Source organism: Pongo pygmaeus, chromosome 1 (genome assembly GCF_028885625.2).
Source record: "Pongo pygmaeus isolate AG05252 chromosome 1, NHGRI_mPonPyg2-v2.0_pri, whole genome shotgun sequence".
Classification (NCBI taxonomy): Eukaryota; Metazoa; Chordata; class Mammalia; order Primates; family Hominidae; genus Pongo; species Pongo pygmaeus.
Window position 1 is genome coordinate 25,166,739 of NC_072373.2, and position 23,544 is coordinate 25,190,282.

The 23,544-nt window shown below is 41.6% G+C and overlaps 3 protein-coding genes across 7 annotated transcripts in view; 2 read left to right on the top strand and 1 right to left on the bottom strand.

The window, feature by feature from the left end:
• LOC129034804 (uncharacterized) overlaps positions 1-14,185 on the bottom strand; it is a 100,630-nt gene extending 86,445 nt beyond the window's left edge. Inside the window, exons 1-3 of the mRNA XM_063668847.1 lie at positions 13,860-14,185; positions 13,516-13,689; positions 13,087-13,417 (exon numbers count right to left, since the gene is read on the bottom strand). Coding sequence (XP_063524917.1) covers positions 13,087-13,417; positions 13,516-13,689; positions 13,860-14,185 — 831 coding nt within the window. The remainder of the gene's footprint in view (positions 1-13,086; positions 13,418-13,515; positions 13,690-13,859) is intronic.
• NVL (nuclear VCP like) overlaps positions 1-23,544 on the top strand; it is a 549,783-nt gene that overhangs the window by 325,416 nt on the left and 200,823 nt on the right. The window lies entirely within an intron of this gene.
• WDR26 (WD repeat domain 26) overlaps positions 13,482-23,544 on the top strand; it is a 49,707-nt gene continuing 39,644 nt past the window's right edge. For 2 of the 5 annotated variants that reach the window (XM_054473941.2, XM_063672734.1), the window contains exons 1-3: positions 14,043-14,611; positions 16,519-16,618; positions 16,719-16,823. In XM_054473941.2, the coding sequence (XP_054329916.1) occupies positions 14,184-14,611; positions 16,519-16,618; positions 16,719-16,823 (633 nt within the window). In that variant the 5' untranslated portion in view covers positions 14,043-14,183. Of the gene's footprint in view, positions 14,612-16,518; positions 16,619-16,718; positions 16,824-23,544 lie in introns of all 5 variants that reach the window. The other 3 variants (XM_054473920.2, XM_054473928.2, XM_063672796.1) reach the window with 3 other exon arrangements.

Here is a 23,544-nt window from a genome sequence, read left to right on the forward strand (position 1 = left end):
ACAATACACGTGGGATTGCACTGCACGGCCATTTTGGGAGGCACACACTGATCCATCACCATGGACGCATGACTATTGGTCTAAATATAGATGTGCCTGTCACCTCAGAGAAAGAACAGATCAGAAGTCATGATTCCACTTACTCCAAGAAAACTTTAAGGTGACAAACTTGAAAACATCAATGAATGTAATGTTTCTTAAGTCTGAATCTGAGCTAAAGATCAAATTATAGTTACCTCCCCTGTTTCATTTTTCTTGACTTTAATTGCTAATTTAACCCCAGCCTCTTCCAAAGTAACCCCACTTCCATTCCAAGATAATTCTGACAGTCCTCAAGGGACATCTCACAGGTACTCAAAAGCAAGTACAGTCAGCTGTCTATCAAGATGCTCTGTGAGGATCTCCAGTTTATTTCTGATTTTTTTTGTGTGTTTTTTGGGAGACAGGATCGTGCTCTGTCGTCCAGGCTGGAGTACAGTGGCACAATCACAGCTCATTGCAGCCTCAACCTCCTGGACTCAAGCAATCCTCCCACTTCAGCCTCCCAAGCAGCTGGGACTACAAGCATCCGCCACCATGCCTGGCTGAGTTTATCCATTTTCTCCTCCTCCAGCCCCCATCTGCTGCTGCCACTTGAAAGACTATATAATGTTAAGAGCATGGGCTCTAGTGACTGCCAGCTTAGGTTGGAATCCTGGCTTTGCCCTTGACGAGCTGTGTGACCCTGGGCAAATTATGTAGCCCCTCTGTGCCTGAGTTTCCACCCTTGTAAAAATAATAATAATGTTATTATTTTCATTAACTAACCTCTAGCCTACCTTGTGGAGGTGCTTGTGATGATTAAATGGGTTAATATTTATAAAGTACTTAGAATAGTGCCTAAAGCAGAGCAGGCACTGAATAAATGCCAGCTATTATTTCTACTACCTTCACTCCTACTGGCCATGGGGACACCTCTGGTGGTCCTGCCGTAAGTTGCCAAAGCAATGGGGGTTTATTTATAAGGTAAGGGACAATGCCCTCTTTGTAATATGACATCAAAGGCAGGTACAGCTTATGTCCAGTGTTTTCTGAAATTACCACTGTGATGGTTAATTTTAGGTGCCAACTTGACTGGATTAGGGAATAGAGAACTGGTGAAGCACTGTTTCTGGGTGTGTCTGCCAGGGTTTCCACAGGAGACTGGTGTGTGAGTCAGTGGACTGAGTGGGGAAGACCCAACCTCAATGTGGGCGGGCACCATCCAACTGGCTGGGGGCCCAGACAGAACAAAAAAAGGAGAGAAAAGGATTTCCTCTCTCCTGGAGCTGGGACACTCTCCTCCTCCTGCCCTCAGTCATCAGAACTCCAGGCTCTCTGGCCTTGGGACTCTAGGACTTACACCAGCAGCTCCCTAGGTTCTTGGGCCTTTGACTTCAGATTGAGAAGTACACCATCAGCTTCCCTAGTTCTAGGGCTTTCAGACTTGGACTGAGCCATACTACCAGCATCCCAGGGGCTCCCGCTTGCAGATGCACCCTATTGAGGGGCTTCTCAGCCTCCAGAATCCAGTGAGCCAATTCCCTCATAAACCCCCTCTCATATATCTATAGATCTAGATCTATCGTATTGGTTCTGTCTCTCGGGAGAACCCTAACACAATTCCTAAAAGTTCTTTACATTTTTACTTGCAGCCCTCCCTTCTTATACCATCCTCCAAAGGACTGAGATGAGCTATGAGTCCATGGGCACCCAGGCTAGAAGGCAAGTGAGTGACCAACACCATCTACCCTCCCTCCCTCAGGGCTTTGTTACGGACTCAGCTGGGTCCAGTCTGGCTCCAGCTCCCTTAGGATGAGTTCTGCCCAGGAGACTCTTTCCTTCCTCACCTAGATAGACTTCTTTGAGTCCCCCTCTTCCCAGTGCTTCCAAAGGGGGAATTTAAATCTGATTCTTTAAAAATAACGAAACACCAGCTGTATCATTAAATTATTTCTAAGTGGAATTTAGACTTAATTTGAGTCTTTTAACAGTAGACTTTTAAATGAAGCTCCTTAACTCAAGATTAAAGAATACTACTGATGTGGGCATTCATCTTTGATGATGAAGTCCCTGTTGATAGTCTTAACATTAGGACAGGAAGAGAAAAATGAAATTTTAAACAATACCATTTACGTTAGCATCAAAAAACATCCGATACCTAGGAAAAAGATGTACAAGACTTCTACACAGAAAACCATGAAACATTACTAAGAAAAATTAAAGACTTAAAGAACTATATAAGTAGAGAAACATGCCATATTCCTAGACACAAAGATTCAATGTTATAAAGATGTCTGTTCTCCCCAAATTGACCCAAAGATTTAATGCAGTTCCAATCAAAATTTCACAAATTGTTTTGTGGAAATTGATGAGTCTATACTTTATATGAAATGCAAAGGGCCAAGAATAGCCAAGACAATACTGACAAAAAAAAAAAGTTGAAATAATTATACTACCAAATGGCAAACTTATTATAAAATTACAGCAGCAAGTAAGTCAGTATGATATTAGCACAAACTTTTGCCAGTTAAAACATAAAGATATGTGAATACAGCAATTGAGCAGAGAGTTTAGAAACACACCCACACATGTACAGTGCTCTAATTTATAACAACACCACTGCAAGATAGAGGGGAAAGGAATTTCTTTACCCTGTGGTGTGGGTCAACTGGACATTCACATGGAAAAACAATGAACCGTGGCCCCTACCTCACACCAGTCAGAAAATTAAATTCCAGAATGGTTGTAGACATAAACATGAAAGGCAAAACATTGAAACTTCCAGAGGATATAACACAGAAGAATATCTTTATGCCCTTGAGGACAAGAAATGACTTCTAAAGTAAAACACAAAAAGCACAAACCATAAAGTGAACTGATGAACTGGATTTCATTAAGAACTTCTGTTCATCAAGACGACATTAAGAGAGCAAAAGCAAACCACACAGAGGGAAAATAAATTTGCAGTACATACATCCAACAAAGGACTCACATTTAGAATATACACAGAATTCCACAAATCAATAATAGAAAGGCAACACAATCTTTTTTTTTTTTTTTTTAAACAGAGTCCCACTCTGTCACCCAAGCTGGAATGCAGTGGCATGATCTCAGCTCACTGCAACCTCCACCTCCCAGGTTCAAGCGACTCTCCTGCCTCAGACTCCCAAGTAGCTGGGATTACAGGCATGCGCCACCACGCCCAGCTAATTTTCATATTTTTAGTAGAGACAGGGTTTCACCATGTTGGCCAGGCTGATTTTGAACTCCTGACCTCAGGTGACCCACCCACCTTGGCCTCCCAAAGTGCTGAGATTATAGGTGTGAGCCACCACACCCGGCCAAAAGGCAACACAATCTTAAAAGAGGAGGAACAAGCAAAAGATTTGAAAAGGCACTTCACAAAAGAAAACATCCAAATAGCAAAAAATGTATATAGACATACATATATGTAGGACTATACATACACTTATGTATTTATATACACACACCATTAGTCATCAGAGAAATGCAAATTAAAACTACAATAAGATACTATTGGGGTCCTGGTAATGTACTATTTCATGACCTGGGTGATGGTTTCACGGGTACGTTCACTAGAAAAAACTGAGTTGTACAATTAAGGATGTATATACCCCTTTCTACATATTATACTTTAATAAAGATGTTTACTAAAAAAAAAAAAAAAAAAAAAAACAGGGCCAGGCGTGGTGGCTTATGCCTGTAATCCCAGCACTTTGGGAGGCCGAGGTGGGCGGATCATGAGGTCAGGAGTTTGAGACCAGCCTGACCAACATGGTGAAACCTCATCTATACTAAAAATACAAAAATTAGCCAGGCGTGGTGACGCACGCCTGTAATCCCATCCATTCAAAAGGCTGAGGCAGAAGAATTGCTTGAACCCGGGAGTCGAAGGTTGCAGTGAGCCGAGATTGCGCTACTGCACTCCAGCCTGGGTGACAGAGCAAGATTCCGTCTAAAAAAAAAAAGAAACCAGCAGGGCGCAGTGGCTTATACCTGTAATCTCGGCACTTTGGAAGGCCAAGGAGGGTGGATCACATGGTCAGGAGTTTGAGACCAGCCTGGCCAATATGGGGAAACCCCGCCTCTACTGAAAACACAAAAATTAGCTGGGTGTGGTGGCACGAGCCAGCTGCTCGGGAGGCTGAGGCAGGAGAATCACTTGAACCCGGGAGGCAGAGGTTGCAGTGAGCCACTGCACTCCAGCCTAGGCAACAGAGCAAGACTCTGTCTCAAAAATAAATAAAAAAACCCAAATGCCACATGTGGGCCTTTTTTAGATCCTGCTTCATACAAGCCAACTGTTAAAAGAAATTGTGAAAAAAAAAAAAGAAATTGTGAGACAATTGGAAAATTTTGAGATTAATTGCATATCTGATGACAATATTAATTTTTTAGGTGTGATGATGGTATTAAGGCAATATTTTCAAAAGGAGGTTTTATCTTTTACAGCTATATACTGAAGTATAAGTAAATATATTATAAATAAATAATATCCTGGATTTACTTCAAAATAATCAGGAGAGAGGACAGATAACACAAGCATAGATGATAGCTATCATAGCTGGATGGTGGGGACATGGGAATTGCTACACCATCTCTTTACCTTTATGTATGTTTAAAATACTGCATAATAAAACTTTTTAAAAATCTAGAACATATCCAAGGTTTTATACTGTTTGTGTATTTATGACTCTTGTCTTCTGCCCCTACCTGGGCTAATCAAATAAGATTATGCAGCAGCAATGCAGCTTCCATAAACACTGAATCCCTAGGCTATAGGGACCTCAAGAAATCATCTTGGCTGTCCCCTCACTATCAAGCAGTGTCTGAAACAGAGGACATCCCAAACCACATCTGCACACTGACCAGCACAGGCGACAGTGTCTCTACTCTCAGAGAAGCAGCCTAAAAAAAAAAAAAAAATATATATATATATATATATATATATATATATATAAAATTGGGCAGAGCAATCATTTACCTATATTCTTTGGGGTGTATGGCAAGGTAAGGTCTCTAGGTAGCCCAGTTGCTTTGTCTAAAACAGAAGACTCTTAAAAGAAGCTCCTGTATTCTCCCTGAGCTGACCTTTCCTGTCTTGTCCCTCGATATTAAGCTTATGCTATCGAGCCTCATCTCAGTTAGATATCTGTGGCTTCCTTTGCCAGCTGACCTAGCTGGAGCTACTAATGGAGTAATCAAGTATGAATTCCTGTATAAATCAAGTCTGGCTCTTATTCCAGGGATCTAGACTACTACAGGCCTACACATTTTAGAACCCCTCATTAGATAGATGCAAGTAGTTGTAAATATAAACCTGGCTAGGGCCTTCTGACTTAATGGGTCTCCCAGGAAGCCCTCCAGGTTTGGGAGCCTTCTCAGTTCACAGGGAAAGAAAATTCATTTCCTCCTTCTCGCCTTCCTTTGCCATTTCAAGATGAAGTGTCCTAAATTGATAAATCTCCAAGTTAACGCCTAGCTTAGTGTGCTATCCCTACTGGACATAATGTCTGTTTCAACAAGGATTTCTTGGAGAAATGAACTATACCTTTGGTACAAAGCATTCAGGTACCCCCTGTGATAGCTTCTGGAGGAAAGAAAATCTTTTAGTGTTCCTAATGGGCTTACCTACCTACTACTAATTAGGTTAATGAAATGATACAGGCTTCAAAGGTGAAGAGCCGAGGTTTCATATACCCAAAAAGGGAAAAGTTCAAAACTGAATGTATAGGACTTGCTCCATTTTTTCTTTTAACCCCTAAGGAATTTAAACAGTGGCTACTTTTTGGACTAACACAAGCCGTCTCCAAAAAGTCATGTAATAAAGGGGTTGAGAACACGGCTCTGGAGCTACACACCAGCTATATGACCTCAAGTTTTCTGTGCTTCAGTTTCTCACCTGTAAAATGTGGCTAATGAAAATACAGCCTTCATAAGGTTGATGGGAAGATTAAAAGAGTACAATGTATGTAAAGCACTTACAACCTCGTCTTCCTAGCGTTAGCTCTATTATTTCATTATCACAGAAGCCCTGCTGTGGACACGCGCCATCACAGGGGGAAAAAAAGGCTAAGAATGGAACAACTGGGCACTAGGAAACAAAATGAAAAGAACAGTGTTGTTGACACTCTGGCTAAATCTTAAAAACACATCTACTTCTATGCCACAGTATTTGTCAATAATCTGGGGACAGAGAAAAAGACATTCTGAAATAAGGGGTCAGAGGTGTAGCAGAAAATGTACATCCTTATTTCTCAGGAATTTACAGAGAAAGGCTAGTGTTATGTGTGATGATACAAACCCCAGTAAGAGAGGCCAGGCTCTTGCCTATAATCCCAGCACTTTGGGAAGCTGAGGCGGGAGAATTATTTGAGCCCAGGAGTTCAACACCAGCCTGGGCAACATGGGGAGACCCTGTCTCTACAAAAAGTTAGCCAGGTGTGGTAGTGCGTGCCTGTGGTCCCAGCTACTCGGGAGGCTGAGGTGGGAGGATTGCTTGAGCCCACCTCAAGGTGGGTGCAGTGAGCCACGATCGTGCCACTGCTCTCCTGCCTGAGCAACGAAGGAAGACTCTATCTCCAAAAAAAAAAAAAAAAAAAAATTAAAGGAATCAACAAATCTCCCAAACTCTGTAGTCCTGAGTTGGCCAAGCACCCCTCCACTAGCCACAAGAAGCTAAGAGTTATTGTTTTGCTTTTTGTTGTTAATGACTGACATTCATGGTCTTTCATTCAATAATTTTTTTTAAATTTAGGCTATTATAATATTTCATGTTTGCCTACACATTTAGTATTATTTAGTAAAGAGCATAATTTTAAAAAATAATTAACTGAAGAAGCCTCGAGATCCCTTCAACAATTTTTTAAACTTTATGAATAATCTACTACAGTCTTTAAAATTTTTCAGTTTTAAATGCCTAGTTATTGGTCATTACATCTACAGGGGATGCATACACATATTCAGAAACATCTTCTTATGATAATTAGAATTTGTTGTTAACAGTCATAATTGTGTTTTACCATTGATTATTGTGATTATCATAATGCTAGAGGGATGAACAACACATTCAAAACTGAGAAGAAGGAAGACTGCCCAAAGGGCCTGTTGTTAGAGTCTATGCAGGGACTCCCGGGGCTATTAATTATTTATCTACTTTTCAAAGTTAATAAATAGGAATGTCTTTTTGCCCTTTATTCCCCAGGTGAATTTAACCAAATGAGTGATGGGGTGGGTGTGTGCAGAGATGGCAGTCTGAGAATATGAGGTATGGGTAATGAGAAGGAGATTTTAGAAAAACAAATACTTACTGTCAAATATACTTAATAACATTGCCTTATCTGGCATGTTTTTATTATGAACATTTTGATGTTTTTTGAGTGTTCTTTTAAAAACATGAGTGCTTTAGAAGCATAACATTAATATAAAAAGAAAGAAAAATTATATACAATCTCACAACCCAAATAACCCCTTGGCACTTTTTAAAAATACTTAATACTGTATACAGCTGTAAAATTCAAACACTAAGGAGTAGTATTAAATGGAAAAATAAGAACTTCTCCCCTCACTACCCCACTCCATCCATCAAAGAGAAACCCTGTTTATGCTTTTCTTTCCTACCAGAGAAAACAATACGTGCATATATACATAAATTTATTTACCAAAATGCATCATATTATGCACACTGTTTTGTAACATGCATTATTCACTTAATAACATATCTTGGTACTATATCCATATCAGCACATGGTGATTACCACTTTCTTTTTGCTCTTAATGCTTCAGGCCAGAAGCGGTTGCCCATGTCTGTAATCCCAGAACTTTGGGAGGCAAAGGCAGGAGGATTGCTTGAGCCCAGGAGTTCAAGATCAGCCTTGGCAACATAGGGTGACCCTGCCTCTAGACAAAAAATAAAAAATTAGCCAGGTTTGGTGGTGTGCACCTGTAGTTCCAGCTACTCGAGAGGCTGGGGCAGAAAGACCACTTGAACTTTGGAGGTTGAGGCTACAGTGAGCCATGACTGCACCACTGTACTCCAGCCTGGACAACAGAGCAAGATCCTAACTCAAAATAAAATAATAATAATAATAATGCAGCCGGGCATGGTGGCTCATGCCTGTAACCCCTGCACTTTGGGAGGCCGAGGCAGGCGGATCATGAGGTCAAGAGATCGAGACCATCCTGGTCAACATGGTGAAACCACATCACTACTAAAAATACCAAAATTGGCTGGGCGCAGTGGCTCACGCCTGTAATCCCAGCACTTTGGGAGGCCGAGGCGGGCAGATCATGAGGTCAGGAGATCGAGACCACCCTGGTTAACATGGTGAAACCCCACCTCTCCTAAAAATACAAAAAATTAGCCGGGTGTGGTGGTGGGTGCCTGTAGTCCCAGCTACTCTGGAGGCTGAGGCAGGAGAATGGCATGAACCGAGGAGGCGGAGCTTGCAGTGAGCCGAGATTGCACCACTGCACTCCAGCCTGGGCGACAGAGCGAGACCCCGTCTCAAAAAACAAAACAAAAACCAAAATTACCTGGGGATGGTGGTGCACGCCTGTAGTCCCAGCTACTTGGGAGGCTGAGGTAGGAGAATCACTTGAACCTGGGAGGCTGAAGTTGCAGTGAGCCGAGATTGCGCCACTGCACTCCAGCCTGGCAACAGAGCGAGACTCCATCTCAAAAATAAATAAATAAATAAAAGTAAATAATAATGTTTCAGTGACTATCTTTGTACCCATAGCTGAGTGTTAAATGTTTTTTTTTTTTTTAAATACAACCCATACTGCAAAAGTGCTGCAAGTACAAACTAAGCAGTCTAATCCCAGCTGTGTGGTAGGAAAAGAACAATCTCATTTCTATGGTTCATTTCAGTTCCTTCAGGAAATTTCCTGCAACATTGTTATTTATACCAAATGGGTCTCAAGACCATGAGAGGGCTACTGAGAAGAGGATTGTTTTCCACTGAGAGGAAGGTGAATATGTCTAACTGTTCACTGCTGGCTGTAAAGGCGCCTGTGGCAAAGCAGTCGTCCTGTCTTTGCACTTAAATCCACCTGGTGTGCCACCCCTACCCTTGCTTTCAGGACTGTACTGAATGCCCATGGCATGAACGGAATGTTTGCAGAAGGGGAAAATAAGCAAGCGCTGGAGAGACGTGCATAGAACAGCAGGTAAAACTGCCAGATGGCTATGCCCTTCACCCACTCATGGAAGGCCAATATGAAGCCGTGTTCAGAGTCATCTGCCCAGAGCTACAGAGGAATACAGCTGAGTGGCAGGGCTGAGTAAGAAAGTGACTACAGAGTCACAGCTCAGAAACAATCATAACCAAAAAACCATCTTATACCTCTGCATTTAGCTGCCTCAAATCCTTTCTAAATGAAGAGGGATTTAAATTTTATTTTAAAATATTTCAACATAGTACTTTTCCAAATATTTGTCATATTCGTTATCTCATGACCCACACATTAACTCTAGCAAGCAGGTAGGCCAATGTCATTATCCCCACTTAAACATGACATGCCTGAGGGGCTATGAAAGTTAAATGACTTGCCTAGAGTCAATCAGCTGACTAACTGTTCTGGCCCAAGAACCGTGCTCTCCTGAATTCTCCCAATCCCACCCAGGCCCAACAAGTACAGCTGGACAATTTTAGTGTCCCAAAGAAAAGCTAGGAATGAAGCTGGAGATATAAATACAAAAATATTCCTTCCAAAGACACTGAGATCTGAAAACTACCTCTTCCTAACAAAAATTTAACAAATTAAATATCAATGTTGCTAAGTACCAAGTTGATATACCACACTTATATCTGGACAGAACAACTACAGTCTCTACTAGTTACAAAGACTTGTGAGAAATGTTGGTTTTATGTTTTATTATAAACATTTATACTATCTCAGCTTTTTAAAATATGGTAGAGTTTAATTTTTACAGTTAAGATGTTGTCTTAGGGTCAGGAGTGGTAGCTCACACCTGTAATCCTAACACTTTGGGGGGCCAAGACGGGAGGATTGCTCGAGCTCAAGAGTTTGAGACCAGCCTGGGCAACATAATGAGACTGTGTCTGTATTAAAAAAAAAAAAAAAAGGCTGGCACGGTGGCTCACACCTGTAATCCCAGCATTTTGGGAGGCCGAGGTGGGCAGATCAGGAGGTCAGGAGATCGAGACCATCTTGGCTAACACGGTGAAGCCCCGTCTCTACTAAAAAAAAATAATAATAATACAAAAAATTAGCCGGGTGTGGTGGTGGTTGCCTGTAGTCCCAGCTACTCGGGAGGCTGAAGCAGAAGAACAGCGTGAACCCAGGAGGTGGAGCTTGCAGTGAGCCAAGATCGAGCCACTGCACTCCAGCCTGGGCGACAGAGCGAAACTCTGTCTCAAAAAAAAAAAAAAAATAGTTGCCGTGGGCAGTACTAGTGATTTGTTAATTATATATCCAACACCTATTTCTTGAGTTGCCTTCTAGTCTAGTCTGGACTGGCTTATAGGAATGTTTTTCAAACTTTTTTGACAATGGCCTACAGAAGAAATATATTTTACTTTGTAAAGCATAGACATGTGTCTGTCATTGAAACAAAAATTTCACAAAATAATAATTACCCCTCTTTTGAGTGATTCACTTGGATATCTTCTATGCTTTTATACTTTGCCACCTTATTTTTTAAAATACAAATTATGGCCCACTAAATGGATTTCATGACTTACAAATGGGTCACAACCCAAAAGCCGAAAAATACTGGCTTATATGAACAATACACAGATCGTGCCCTCAAGGAATTTATACATTAGTTGGGAGTCTCATACAGTTCACAGACCTCTTACAGTTAGTTGGAAAGGCCTGGAGGTCAATTAGTTCGACTACCTACTCTATATTTGATTCTACAGCATCCCTGAAAAAAGGTGAGAAATGTGAAAAAGGCTTGTTTGCTATTTCAAGGACAAGAAGTTACCTCTTATTTGGAACACAGGATGGGTCAAATAGAGACCTGTTTTTAACAGGTCTTCTAAAAGATAACTTGAACCTTTGTTCCTAAACCCATCTTAGTCTTTTTTAGGAGGAGGGTGAAAAGGGGAAGGTAAATCAGGGGGACAGAGGTCTAGAAAGCCTTCTGTCTGATGACCTGAAGAAAGGGTCTTAGCAAGTTACATCACAAGCAGCCTTCGCGATTGAGGAGCCTAATAAACGACACTCACAATGATGGCTAGGAGAGTGGAAGTCAGGAAAGGCTCCCCTGAGGAGGTTTGAAATGAGCTGAGTCTTGAAAGACTGACTGGAATCAGACAGGTGAAGAAAAGATGGGAAAGTGTAGTCAAAGACTCCGAAGGAGAAATGAGCCGTACATTTGGCAGACAGTAGACAGGTCCCTGAAGAGGAGCAATAAGAGATGAAGCCAAAAAGAAAGACTGAAACCAACCTGTGGTGAGCAAGACAGAAATTGGATTTTATTCTGTAGGTAATGTGGTGTTACTGAAGGTTCCTCAGTGTGTAGAGTGGTATTTCAGAATTGTTCATCTGCTCATAGACCTGAAACTTGGCTCTAGAAAGACCTAAAGACCCAGAGTTCAGATAACAGATTCTCAACCTGTGTTTTAGTACAGAGAAAAATGTACTTTATAAATTCAGAATTCTAACATGAGCAGTGTTGGTTACCTAAAAATTAGAAAAACTGGAATACAGAGTTTAGATAGCAATGGAATCCAATTTATTTTTCATCATTTTACTTTTGTTAATGAAGTGTAAGCTTTGTCTGTAGCTGCCACGAAGTGACTGATTTCCTTTATAAAACCTACAGTCTTTATTCAGAAGCAAGTCTTCAATGTTGCTATGGGCCTAATAAATTATTATAAACCATTTTGCAAAAATTAAATTTTGCCTAAACAACACTTTTAATAATAAGGTTGTCTAAAGTTAATACACAAACAGGGCTCTCTGAGGTTGTTAACTATCTAGTAATTCCGGCTCTGCTGGATACAGTGACAGAGCTCTATGAACCTCAACTAGAACTCAGGTCGGCCTCAGGTGAATATAAACACTGTATGTGAGTCACCTTGCAATTACAGCTGCCACCTGGAAGCAAATTTAATCAGTAAGAACTACAAAATCAAATCCCTGTAAGATCCTGCATTGACCTTCCTCTTACTTCTTCCTGTCTGAGGATCCATAAACCTCAGGATTCTTTACTAATTTCTCATCAGCATCATATTTTGTTTTATTTCCAAATTTAAAAACGACTGTCTCCAAAGGCCTCAAAATTACTTTGTTATTACTATAATAAATATCAGCGATGTATGATGTATTAATTAGAACCTAAGGTGTTTTTTCCCCCTCCCCACAGGAAAACTACTTCAGAGAAAAACTTTAAATTTCTGAGAAAATCTTTGTACATGTCGAGTATAGATGCTATCAACCACATACATGAAAATAATTGTTTGGGGATAATGCACACCATTTGCCAATGATTAAGATTCAGCCCAGTCTTTGTTGCCGCATTTCTACATTCACATAAATTGGTAAGTCATGATGACACAGAAGGCTCACATGCCACGTAAAAATTTCAAGCTTGGATCTGAATCGGTGCCTGAATCCTTCTCAGAATGCATATTTTGGAGGCAACTGTTTGGTTTATGTTACTGCTCCCTAAACTGGGCAGTGACTCAAGAGGCAGCTGGAAGAGAGAAGGAGGTGCTGGGCAAGTGCTAAAAAAGAGTGAAGCCTCAACAGCAGATTCCCTCCCCTTCTCTACACACCACACAGCCTTTTTGTGACTTCTTGTCCCCATCAGATATGCTCCTCTAGACTAACTCACCTTCCCAGGGTGGAGCAGTCTCACCGGCTCATTATCTCACAGCTCCCGGGATGGCCCCGGGTACAGCAACTGTGTGGCACTTGGCTGTGGAAATTCAAGTTTTTCCACCCTAAAACAAGTAGGTTGTGAAATCCGATTTCGGTCCTGGTTACCATTAAGAGAGGGGCCTACCACAGCCCTGTGCCTGGAAGTTCCTGCCTGTCAAAGCTCCTACCCCCCTGCCCCACCCTCACCTTCAGCACCTGATGGAGAAGGTGCAGTCCCTCCGCGCACCTTACATGCCCAGGCCACACTGGTGGACTCACGCACGCACGCCAACTCTGCCATCCCATGCACGCCCGGCTTCGGAGGGCGGCTACGAACTTACTGCTCGTCGAGCCAGCCGAGCCAGGGCGCAAGGGGAAATGCCCGAGCGGGGCCGGGGATAGGATCGGATCGGAGTCGGAGTCGCGGTCGCGGTCGGGGTCGGGGAGGACCCCGCCGGCCCGCTGGCCTCCCTCCCCTGACCCCCGGGACAGCCCCCGACGCACGTGCTGGGTGACAGGCCCCCTATAGGTTCCATACCTGCCACCGGAAGTGAGTGAGGAGGGCAGTATAGGCATTTCCTGTGACGCGAGCGCCTGGACTCCATTAGGCAGCAGCTGGGGGAAGAATCAACACACCAGGGAGCAGAGCGGAGCGGACCCGAGGACAGAGGCGGCAGCTGCCTCCGCTGCCGCCCGCCGCCGCCGCCGCCGCCGCAGCCACTGCCGGGGCTCAGCCCAGCGGCGGGCCCCGCGCCCCCGCAGCCGCCCCGCGGCGACCCCCGGCGCGACCCCCGGGCCGCGCACCCCGAGCTGCCTCCGGGAGGGGGGGGGGAAAGGGCCCGGATCCTCCTTCTCCCCCTCCTCCTCCTCCCCCTCCTCTCACCCTCACCCACCTACCCTGACCCCCTCCCCGCCTCCCCGGCCCCCCTCACCCCGACCCTCTCCCCGGCCCCCGCCTCCCCTCCCCCGCCTCGCCCCACCGGCTTCCCACCACGGCCTCTCTCGGCGAGGAAACTCTGGCCTCCGCTTCCTCCTCCTCCGACTCGGACACCGGCGGAGCCTCCCCGCCCCCGCGGAAGAAACCCCGAGCCTCGGCGGCGGAGGGAGCAGGAGAGCCCGGGGCTTCGGCAGGCAGAGCAGGCCTCTCCCCTCCGTCCTCGTCGTCCTCGTCGTCCTCGTCCTCGTCCTCCTCCTCCTCCTCCTCCGTGGTGGTAGTGGTGGGACTCCCCCCGGCTGCTGCCTCTCCCGCCGCCGCTGCTGTCCCCCACCGAAGTAGCGGCCACAGCCTGGTCAGCGGCAGCATCATGCAGGCCAACGGGGCAGGAGGAGGAGGAGGAGGCGGCGGCGGCGGCGGCGGCGGTGGAGGAGGAGGGGGCGGCGGGGGCCAGGGACAGACCCCGGAACTCGCCTGCTTGTCGGCCCAGAACGGGGAGTCGTCCCCCTCGTCGTCGTCGTCCGCGGGGGACCTGGCCCACGCCAATGGGCTCCTGCCTTCCGCCCCCTCCGCCGCCAGCAACAATAGCAACAGCCTGAATGTCAATAACGGGGTTCCCGGCGGGGCGGCCGCCGCATCCTCAGCCACCGTCGCAGCTGCCTCCGCCACCACCGCCGCCTCCTCTTCCTTGGCCACCCCAGAACTGGGCAGCAGCCTCAAGAAGAAGAAGCGGCTCTCCCAGTCAGATGAGGATGTCATTAGGCTAATAGGACAGCACTTGAATGGCTTAGGGCTCAAGTAAGTATCCCTTACCGGCAGCTGGTGATGGACAGACCGAGGGACGGAGGCTCCAGGGGGGTAGGGGAAGGGGCGGAGGGGGGAGGGGGGCTTGAAAGAGCTCGGTCAAAGAGAATGAGTGCTGGGCACGCAGGACCCAGTACACAGGAGGACGCGGCTCAGGCCGACGGGGGAGGAGGAGCGGACCTGAAAGGAAATAGGGGAAAATCAATCAGTCTGACAAATTGTGAGACGAGACAGGCGTTGAGGGGTTAGGAAGGGTTAGGAGAAACCCAAAGAATGACTTCTCCCCACGCACCTTCAGAGCTTAATTGTCTGTCAATAAGGACAGATGCGGGAGTGTGTCTCTGTATGTGTTGGGGGAGGGGTGGATTAGAGCTGGTGGAAATAATGAACCTTGGAGGATTTGTTTTTCAAGTGTATCTTGGAGGCATCTTTGTGGGACACCTCCCCACCCCCAACCGTGGCAGACAACAACCCAAGCAAACTACTAATCAGGAAAGACAATCACCTACAAGTGTTTATGGGAACGGAGGGGCTGGGATCATTTGGAAAGAGGTTGTTGAATAAATCTGATGGGAATAATGAAGATACAGTGTTGATGTCGTTTAAAGGCCCTTGTGTGTGTGTACAAGAGGCCTAACCCTAACTAGTCTGAAATCTCTGTTTAATACCAAGAAGATGATCGCCTCTGAAAAGGGGACATCTGATCTGGTGAACCATTTGTTTTCAAATACAATCTAGGTGGCCTTGTATACCTAACATAGGGTGAAGGTAGACAGCGACCTTGGACAAAAACCACCGTTTTGTATACACACAAAGAAAAACTAAGGGGATGGAAGGTAGGATTGGTGGGAGTGCCTGATGAAGGAGGTGCAAGAGGCAGAGTCAGAATGAAATGAAGAGGGGAGGACGTGCAGCAGCAGTCAGTTTCCTACATTCAGAGTGTAGATTAAGCTCTCGGGCTAGCCGATGTGTACTTTTGCATTTATGGATTTCTTGGGGAGTGGGGAGGAGAACAGAACTTTTTTAAAGTGGCATAAGTATTTCGGTTTTCAGGCAGATCGTTGCACTGTTTAGCTAAAAATTAAGTTTTAAAGCTGAATAAGAAAGCATTGAAACATAAGCACAAAAAAATAAGACTGATAAGTGAAGGTTCTTAGATACCAGAATACATGAGGGAAGAAAATACAGTTGATGAATCTTTTAAGTGCTCAAAGACAAATTTGTGGTAGGAAGAATTCACTTTATTCCCTAGGGAAAAGGATTAGCATGAAAACAGATTTTGTAAATGCTAACAGAACATATTACTGAGACAAGAAGCAAGCTGACAGCAGCAGGAGGAAATAACTCGTGACTGTTTGGAACCTACACCATAGTAAATTTGCTATTTTTAGTATAGAGAGAAAGGGAATGATTTTTGATGCTGGATTTATTTTAATTTTAAGGATTGACCTAGTAGAATTTCTATGCAATCTAATACCTGGATATATAAGCTCTTAACTGATACGGGTCATCTCTGTTACCTTGTGTGAAGCTAATAATTTTTATCTTTCAAAATGTAGTAATGTAGTATGTAGATTCTGGTTTTTCATTTATTTGACTAGTTGGTTACAGCACATTTTTAGAAATTTTACACTTTATACATTAAATTGAGACATTAAATGGCAAACTAGGAAGAACTTACATTGATTCTGGTTTCAAGAAAGGTTTTTAACTTGACTAGGAAAAAATGTAGGTGTCAGTTTTAAATAAAGTTTGTTTAACCAGGCACATGAAAGCTATTTTTTTCTTCATCATGAGGCTAGCTTAAAAACTTTGCATCTGTTTTCATGGACATTAGTTTATTTGGAAGATTAAAACCCTAAAGTTGGTCAGGTCTGTTTTACACTGTATCTTTCCTGCAGCCAGACTGTTGATCTCCTCATGCAAGAGTCAGGATGTCGTTTAGAACATCCTTCTGCTACCAAATTCCGAAATCATGTCATGGAAGGAGACTGGGATAAGGTAAAGTAGGGCATATAGAGCTGTGTGACTGCTGCTAAAATTACAGATTTGATGTGCATTTTGTGACATTTCTGTTTCTCTTTTATACCAATTTTTACAGGCAGAAAATGACCTGAATGAACTAAAGCCTTTAGTGCATTCTCCTCATGCTATTGTGGTAAGAGGCGCACTTGAAATCTCTCAAACGTTGTTGGGAATAATTGTGGTAAATACACTTTTGTTCTTAGTTTCACATTTATGCTTATTTTAATAGGTTATTGATAACTCTAGGCTTCTGCCTCTTATAAAAAAAATAAGGCCTAAAAGTAGTTAAATTTCATATAATTTGTAAACTAGGATGAGTATAATGTTTTAAAGTATGAGTTTTATGTCTTTAAAATCATACTTAGTAAATGTGTCATTTGAACTTTATAAATTAAGCTCTACAAAAAATATATTGAAAGCTCTTCATGCTTTCAGTGCTACTAATAGAGGTTTTATATTTATAGAGTTAAAGATAAATTATACTTTTATTATGTTACTTAAAATACTGAATGTGCTGGTTAAAGAGAAAATGTGTTTGGGTGTGTGTATATCCATGCAGCCTTAAGAAGCTGATACATGATCTTTTTTTTAATCTTTGGGAATTACAGTTAATTCAAGCCAACTCCGTTGGTGTGCTGGCCATTTTCCATTCTAGCATTCCAGTTGTGTGAATTGACAGTGTCAAAGTTTGTATAATACGGATCACTCTGGTGGAGGGTTTGTATGCAGATTTGACCATTTGGCCCTGCTTACTGGCCTTATTTCCCCGACAAGATCAATTTAGTAGTTTAACCTGTTAGCCTCTTTCATAAATCTTAATGAATCTTTTAGACTTATGGGCTTTAATTCTTCAGTAGATGGTGGTGAGGGAGAGAGGAGGAAATAAGTTTTTTCTAAATGCTGGAGTTTGGAAACCATGAAGAATCAGCTGCTAGCTGCTGGCTTTTTAACTTCTAGCTGATTCATTTGTTGTCAAAAGCAGTTTCCTGTCTGGGGGTGGGGAGAGAAAGAAGGCAAATAGGAAGTGAAGTAGAGAAACCAGCTGTTTGTTAAGTATTAGTAATTGACTATTACATTTTGATTTTTTTTAAATTGAGTGAAACATTAATCTTTTCTGCCTCTTTCTGTAAAAATAAGGCCTTGTGTTTTCTTCTTTTGAAATCTTATTACAAAAGAGTTTTCAAACTCAGTATAATTCTACACAATAATATCCTAGAGAAATGGGCTTCAGGTGAATTAAAGGTGCAAACAAGCAAGAACAAATACAAATTCATTTAAATTGATGATGTAGTGTGTTATTTTTATTCTTTCATTAAATAAAATATTAAAAATTTTAAACTACTGTTGACTAAGATGATTGGTAATAAATTATAAAATAATTCCTTAGTAAAATTTAAAAATAAAAACAAGTTAAAATAGTTAAACATCTATATTCAAAGGGATTGGAAATTTTTCGTTAACTAAAGTTTCCTCAATTGGTGTGTTTGGGGTTTAAAAAAAAAATACCCAAGTACATTTTATTGAGCAGTTCTGCATAAATTTTTGCTTCTGACTGAATGAGCTAATATAAAAACAATTAGATGGCCAAAATAAGAATTAAGGTTGCTTTCCCACTGGGCAAGTTAGCACTACTTGTGTGTTGACAATAAAGAACTTGCCTGTGGACTGGTTTAAAATGTGTGTGATTTCTAAGAGGTTGTTTAGGCTTCACCCAAATTATATCTGTAATTTAGTAGTAAAAAATTTAATAGGCTTACTTCCTATTTTTTTCTTATTTGTTTATAGTAATTTGAGAGTTCTGTATTGGATTTCGATTATGACTATCTCATTAGAAACCTTCATTAGAGGCAACATGTAAACTGAAGAAAGGTAGTTATAGATAATAAGGAGGAATCCTTTCTTTTTACAGCCTGTTCAGTCTGTAGAACATTCTAGGGTCTAATAAAAGATGAAGATTAAATCTCTGGCTGAGCCTCATGCCATCAAACTGTTTAGGTATTTATAAAAAGAAAGGGGTTCCAACTTTTATCTCACTTTAAGCATTGATGAATCAATTGCTTTTAAAGATTAATTTCAACATTTTTTGAAGTTGCTCTTCACCTCTCTAATTGTGTTTAAATTTACTTTTCTCATCCATCCCATCTCCAGAAGAAGAGAATCTAATATAAGCTTAAATTTGTAATAATATCTTAGAAGACAACTATTAGGATTTCTTTAAACATAATTATTTTAATTGTATACCCAGACACATTTGATGGCTTAGTCTAGACTAAAATTGTACTTTATTTTTTAAGCCTGAATGTTTTCATTGACCCAATCCACTCTCCCTACAGCCTACTCCCTTTGTTTTTTGTTTTGTTTTTTTGAGATGGAGTCTCGCTCTGTCGCCCAGGCTGGAGTGCAGTGGCGCGATCTCAGCTCACTGCAACCTCGCTTCCCAGGTTCAAGCGATTCGACTGCCTCAGCCTCCCAAGTAGCTGGGACTGCAGGCACACGCCACCATGCCCGGCTAATTTTTGTATTTTTAGTACAGATGGGGTTTCACCATATTGGCCAAGCTGGTCCCGAACTCCTGACCTTGTGATCCGCCCGCCTCAGCCTTCCAAAGTGCTGGGATTACAGGTGTGAGCCACCGCACCAGCTGTTTAAATGGTTTCCGATTAAATGGTACTAGGAATGGCAGAAGTTGCTCTCATGAATCAGCACTTTTTTTTTTTTTTTTTTTTTGAGACGGAGTTTCTCTTATTGCCCAGACTGGAGTGCAATGGCGCAATCTCGGCTCACTGCGACCTCTGCCTCCCGGGTTCAAGAGATTCTCCTGCCTCAGCCTCCCAAGCAGTTGGAGTTACAGGTGTCCATCACCACGCCTGGCTAATTTTTTTTTTGTATTTTTAGTAGAGACGGGGTTTCACCATGTTGGTCAGGCTGGTCTCGAACTCCTGACCTCAGGTGATCCACCCGCCTCAGCCTCACAGAGTGCTGGGGTTATAGGCGTGAGCCACACCGTGCCCGGCCAAATCAGCATTTTTTAGTTTGGGTTCAAATATACTTCGCCATTTCTGGGCAATTTGGATGGGTATACAAGACCAATAATAGAAAACTTTTTTTATGTCTAGAAATATTTGGTTATTTTTTAATATAATGGAAATATGCTTAACAAAAATTGGAGTCTGAATTCAAGTCTTAACAAAAATTCAAGTCTTAACAAAAATTAACTAGTATATTTTAAAGTCAAATAGGAGTTTTGAGAGCCAAGTTTAGATATAATTTATTTCCCCTTTTCTCTGAGAAATCATGATTTAATTGATAAGATTTGGTTATGACCTTACTCCAGAGTTAGAACCACTACTGAATTAGCTAGGAGGCCGCCCTTGAGAACCAAACTTTCTGAGTATCTTAATTTCTGGGTTTTTCTTTCATGTTGAGTTCAGTTTAATAATATGGGAGCAAAGGAAGGAATAAAGCAATTCAGTATTGGGTGGACTAGGGGAGCAACAGCAGAATTTACAATGTGAAACTATCATTCAAGCTATCCTAGTCACTTAACAATTTCAAATTTATTAGATATTAAAATGGAGAAGGAGATCTTGCTGGGCCCAGAGATGGTGAAAAATCGTTAGAGACCAGAAATAATCTCTTAAGAGGTCTAGTTGGGAGTTGGGGAAAGACATAAAGGAGAGTTTATTTTCCTAATCTTTTTTTGTCTTTATTTCTTCAAGATTTTTTTTTAAATATAAACATTAGTAGAGCCCTGTCCCCATCTCAGCAAGCTTTAATTTTGTCTGATTTTTACAATGTTTTCAGTAAATATTTAACATTATTTGTTAATTAAAGGGTGTTTGCTTTCTTGAGGTTATATTTACATTTTTGTGCTTTAAATTTTGGGAGGTAAAATACAGTTTTACTCCCCACCCTTATATGTGTCAAATACTTCAACTGATTTTTTGGAGAATAAACATTTTCTTTCAAACAAATCTCTAGCTGTGCTTGGCCAGCAGCATGTTAGTTGCCATGCACAATACCAGGATTTGATATCTGTTTGAGAATATTCTTGGTCTTGATCTGGATAAAATGACTCATAGAGAAATGCTCTTGTGCTACTTTTATAGCATTCCCTGTATATACAGAAATATGTGTTTATATTGGCTTCTCTCAGAGTTTTAGTCAGCCTTTCTCTGCTCTGCTGCCCCACCTCTGCCCCACAGAAAGAGAGTAACATGTTGGATCAAGATCTTGGTGGGAAAATAAGGGAGAAATAGCACTTTGGGCACTGTCCCTGCACACATTGGAATGGGGGAGGGGTGGGCATAGGAGCCTAATGATTGATACCAAAAAATATATAAATATTAAGTAAATAAAAAACTTGCCCTGAAATTTTTTTTTAAGCCCCTCAATTCCCAATTACTAAGAAAATTTAGTGAAGAAATTACATCACATGCTCTGGCCAGTTCCATGTGACATTTAAATGAAAAAGTTCTGCAACTGAATATGATTTTCAAGTTTGAATTTAAAAAATACCACAAAATGGAATGAAACTTTTTTTTTTTTTTTTTTGAGACAGAGTTTTGCTCTCGTTGCCCAGGCTAGAGTGCAGTGGCACAATCTCGGCTCACTGCAACCTCCGCCTTCCGGTTTCAATTGATTCTCCTGCCTCAGCCTCCGAAGTAGCTGGGATTACAGGCACCCGCCACCACACCCAGCTAATTTTTTTGTATTTTTTTTTTTTAGTAGAGACGGGGTTTCAGCATGTTTGTCAGGCTGGTCTCGAACTGATGACCTCGTGATCCACCCGCCTCAGCCTCCCAAAGTGCTGGGATTACAGGTGTGAGCCACCACGCCTGGTGGAATGAAACTTTTAACATTATATTGATAAATGAAAATATATGAGGTCTTCATTTCATAGTTGCATTTTTTTAGAAGCTAAAATGGTGCAAATATCCAGAATAACTTCAAATATAAAATTCTTTTATTTTTCGATTTTTTTTGTGTGTGTGTTTAGTTTTTGGTTTCTGTGACCTGATGAATGTCAAAGTTTTTTCATTTAACATAGGTTAACTTCAGGCTATATGTACAGTAATGTACTTTTCAGAGCATCTTGGTAATTAATGTATTTCTGAAACATTCATTAGTCATTCTAAATTTATATGTAAAATTTGATAAGTGTAATTTTCCTAGAGTTACAGGAGTGTCTCAGTTTGAATTTTTTTCTGTTCCTTAGCCATATATTTAAGATGAGATTTGTATCAAGCAAAAGCAATGTATCTTATAAATTTAAATACATGCCTAACTTATATGAGAGGGTTTATTATTGCTTACTTTCTCTAGAAACCACTTTTATAAGCTTACAGTTTATATCTCTCTTCTAAATATTCCTTGAGAGAAAATCTTGTAGAGCAGTTTATTACACTGTTAATTCTGCAAATAAATGGTAATTTCTCCACAGCATTTCGTGACAGCAGTGTATTTTTTTATGGTTTTAAAGTAAGCATTTTGGGCCGGGTGCAGTGTTTCATGCCTGTAATCCCAGCACTTTGGGAGGCCAAGGTGGGCAGATCACTTGAGGTCAGGAGTTCAAGACCAGCCTGGCCAACATGGCAAAACCCTGTCTCTACTAAAAATACAAAAGTTAGCTGGGTGTGGTGGCGGGTGCCTGTAATCCCAGCTACTTGGGAGGCTGAGGCAGGAGAATCACGTGAACCCAGGAGGCAGAGGTTGCAGTAAGCCAAAATCACACCACTGCACTCTAGCCTGGGCCACAGTGAGACTCTGTCTCAAAAAAAAAAAGAAGAAAAGCATCTTACGAAGAAGAAAAATTGTACTTTAAGTTTTAATTTTAAGTGGACTTGAGATCTTTACCACTGTATTCCTTGGAGTCTCTAAGTATGACTAACATTTCCTACCTACTGACTTCTCTGTTTACATCAGTTGGCTTGCTCAAGCTCCACAAGTAGCAAATATGATGAAAAGGTCCCTCCAAGCTGTGGTCCTTAATTAGGTTTAAGGTTTAAAAGAAGTTTCAAAATGATATTTATAAACATCCCTTTTCTCTTGTAAAAAACTGCAAAGATTGTGACCACGTGATTTCAAGTTAAAAGTAAAATAATAAAGTAGCATTTAAAAGTATTAAAGTCAAAAACACAGTTCAGGAAAAAACTAAATGTGAAAGTGTCTCACAGCTGGAAAGTGGTTTATTGGTTTAGGGGAGAAAAGAGCGAATAATAATTCCCTGTGCTTCATTTTTAAATGCATCAGTGATCAGATTGTCAGAAATACACAAGTACAAATATTGAATCTTTTTAAAAACCTTTAAGTTCGACCATCTAACGTAGACATCCCTTAATAGCCACCTAGAAGAGAGTGAGTGCATCAAGCTTATGCTTGTCCACGTTAGTTGTAGGAAATTCAATACTTTGCACACCAACTTGTAGTCCATTTGTTGGACAGCTCTTAAATTTTGATAAGCCAAAATATGACACTTTTCTCCTTCTCCTGAGTGTGTCTGGTTCTGATTTCTGGTCTACTTATTCCCTCTTTCACATTGTGACTTAAATAGTTCATTTGCTGTTTTTTTTCTCTAATCTTTTCAAAACTTGTTGCATAAAACCCCCCAGTGCCCTAGTTATAAAGTCATACTTTTTAAAAAGCAAATTTCAAGTACTTGGAATAGTTCTAAATTTTTATATAAGAACTAAAATTCTAGGAGATTGCTTTGAGAGGAGAATTCATTTTTTCCAAGGCTGATGCCTCAGTCACTAATGATCTAGTCTGATTTGAGATTATTTGTTCAAAGCAGAGTTTTAGTAAGATGTGAAATTGAGCAAAGTCACATTTAATCTACTGCGGCTCTACTAAACTAAAATATTTTGAGTCATCTTGAAGCTTTATAAAAAGTTATTTCAAAG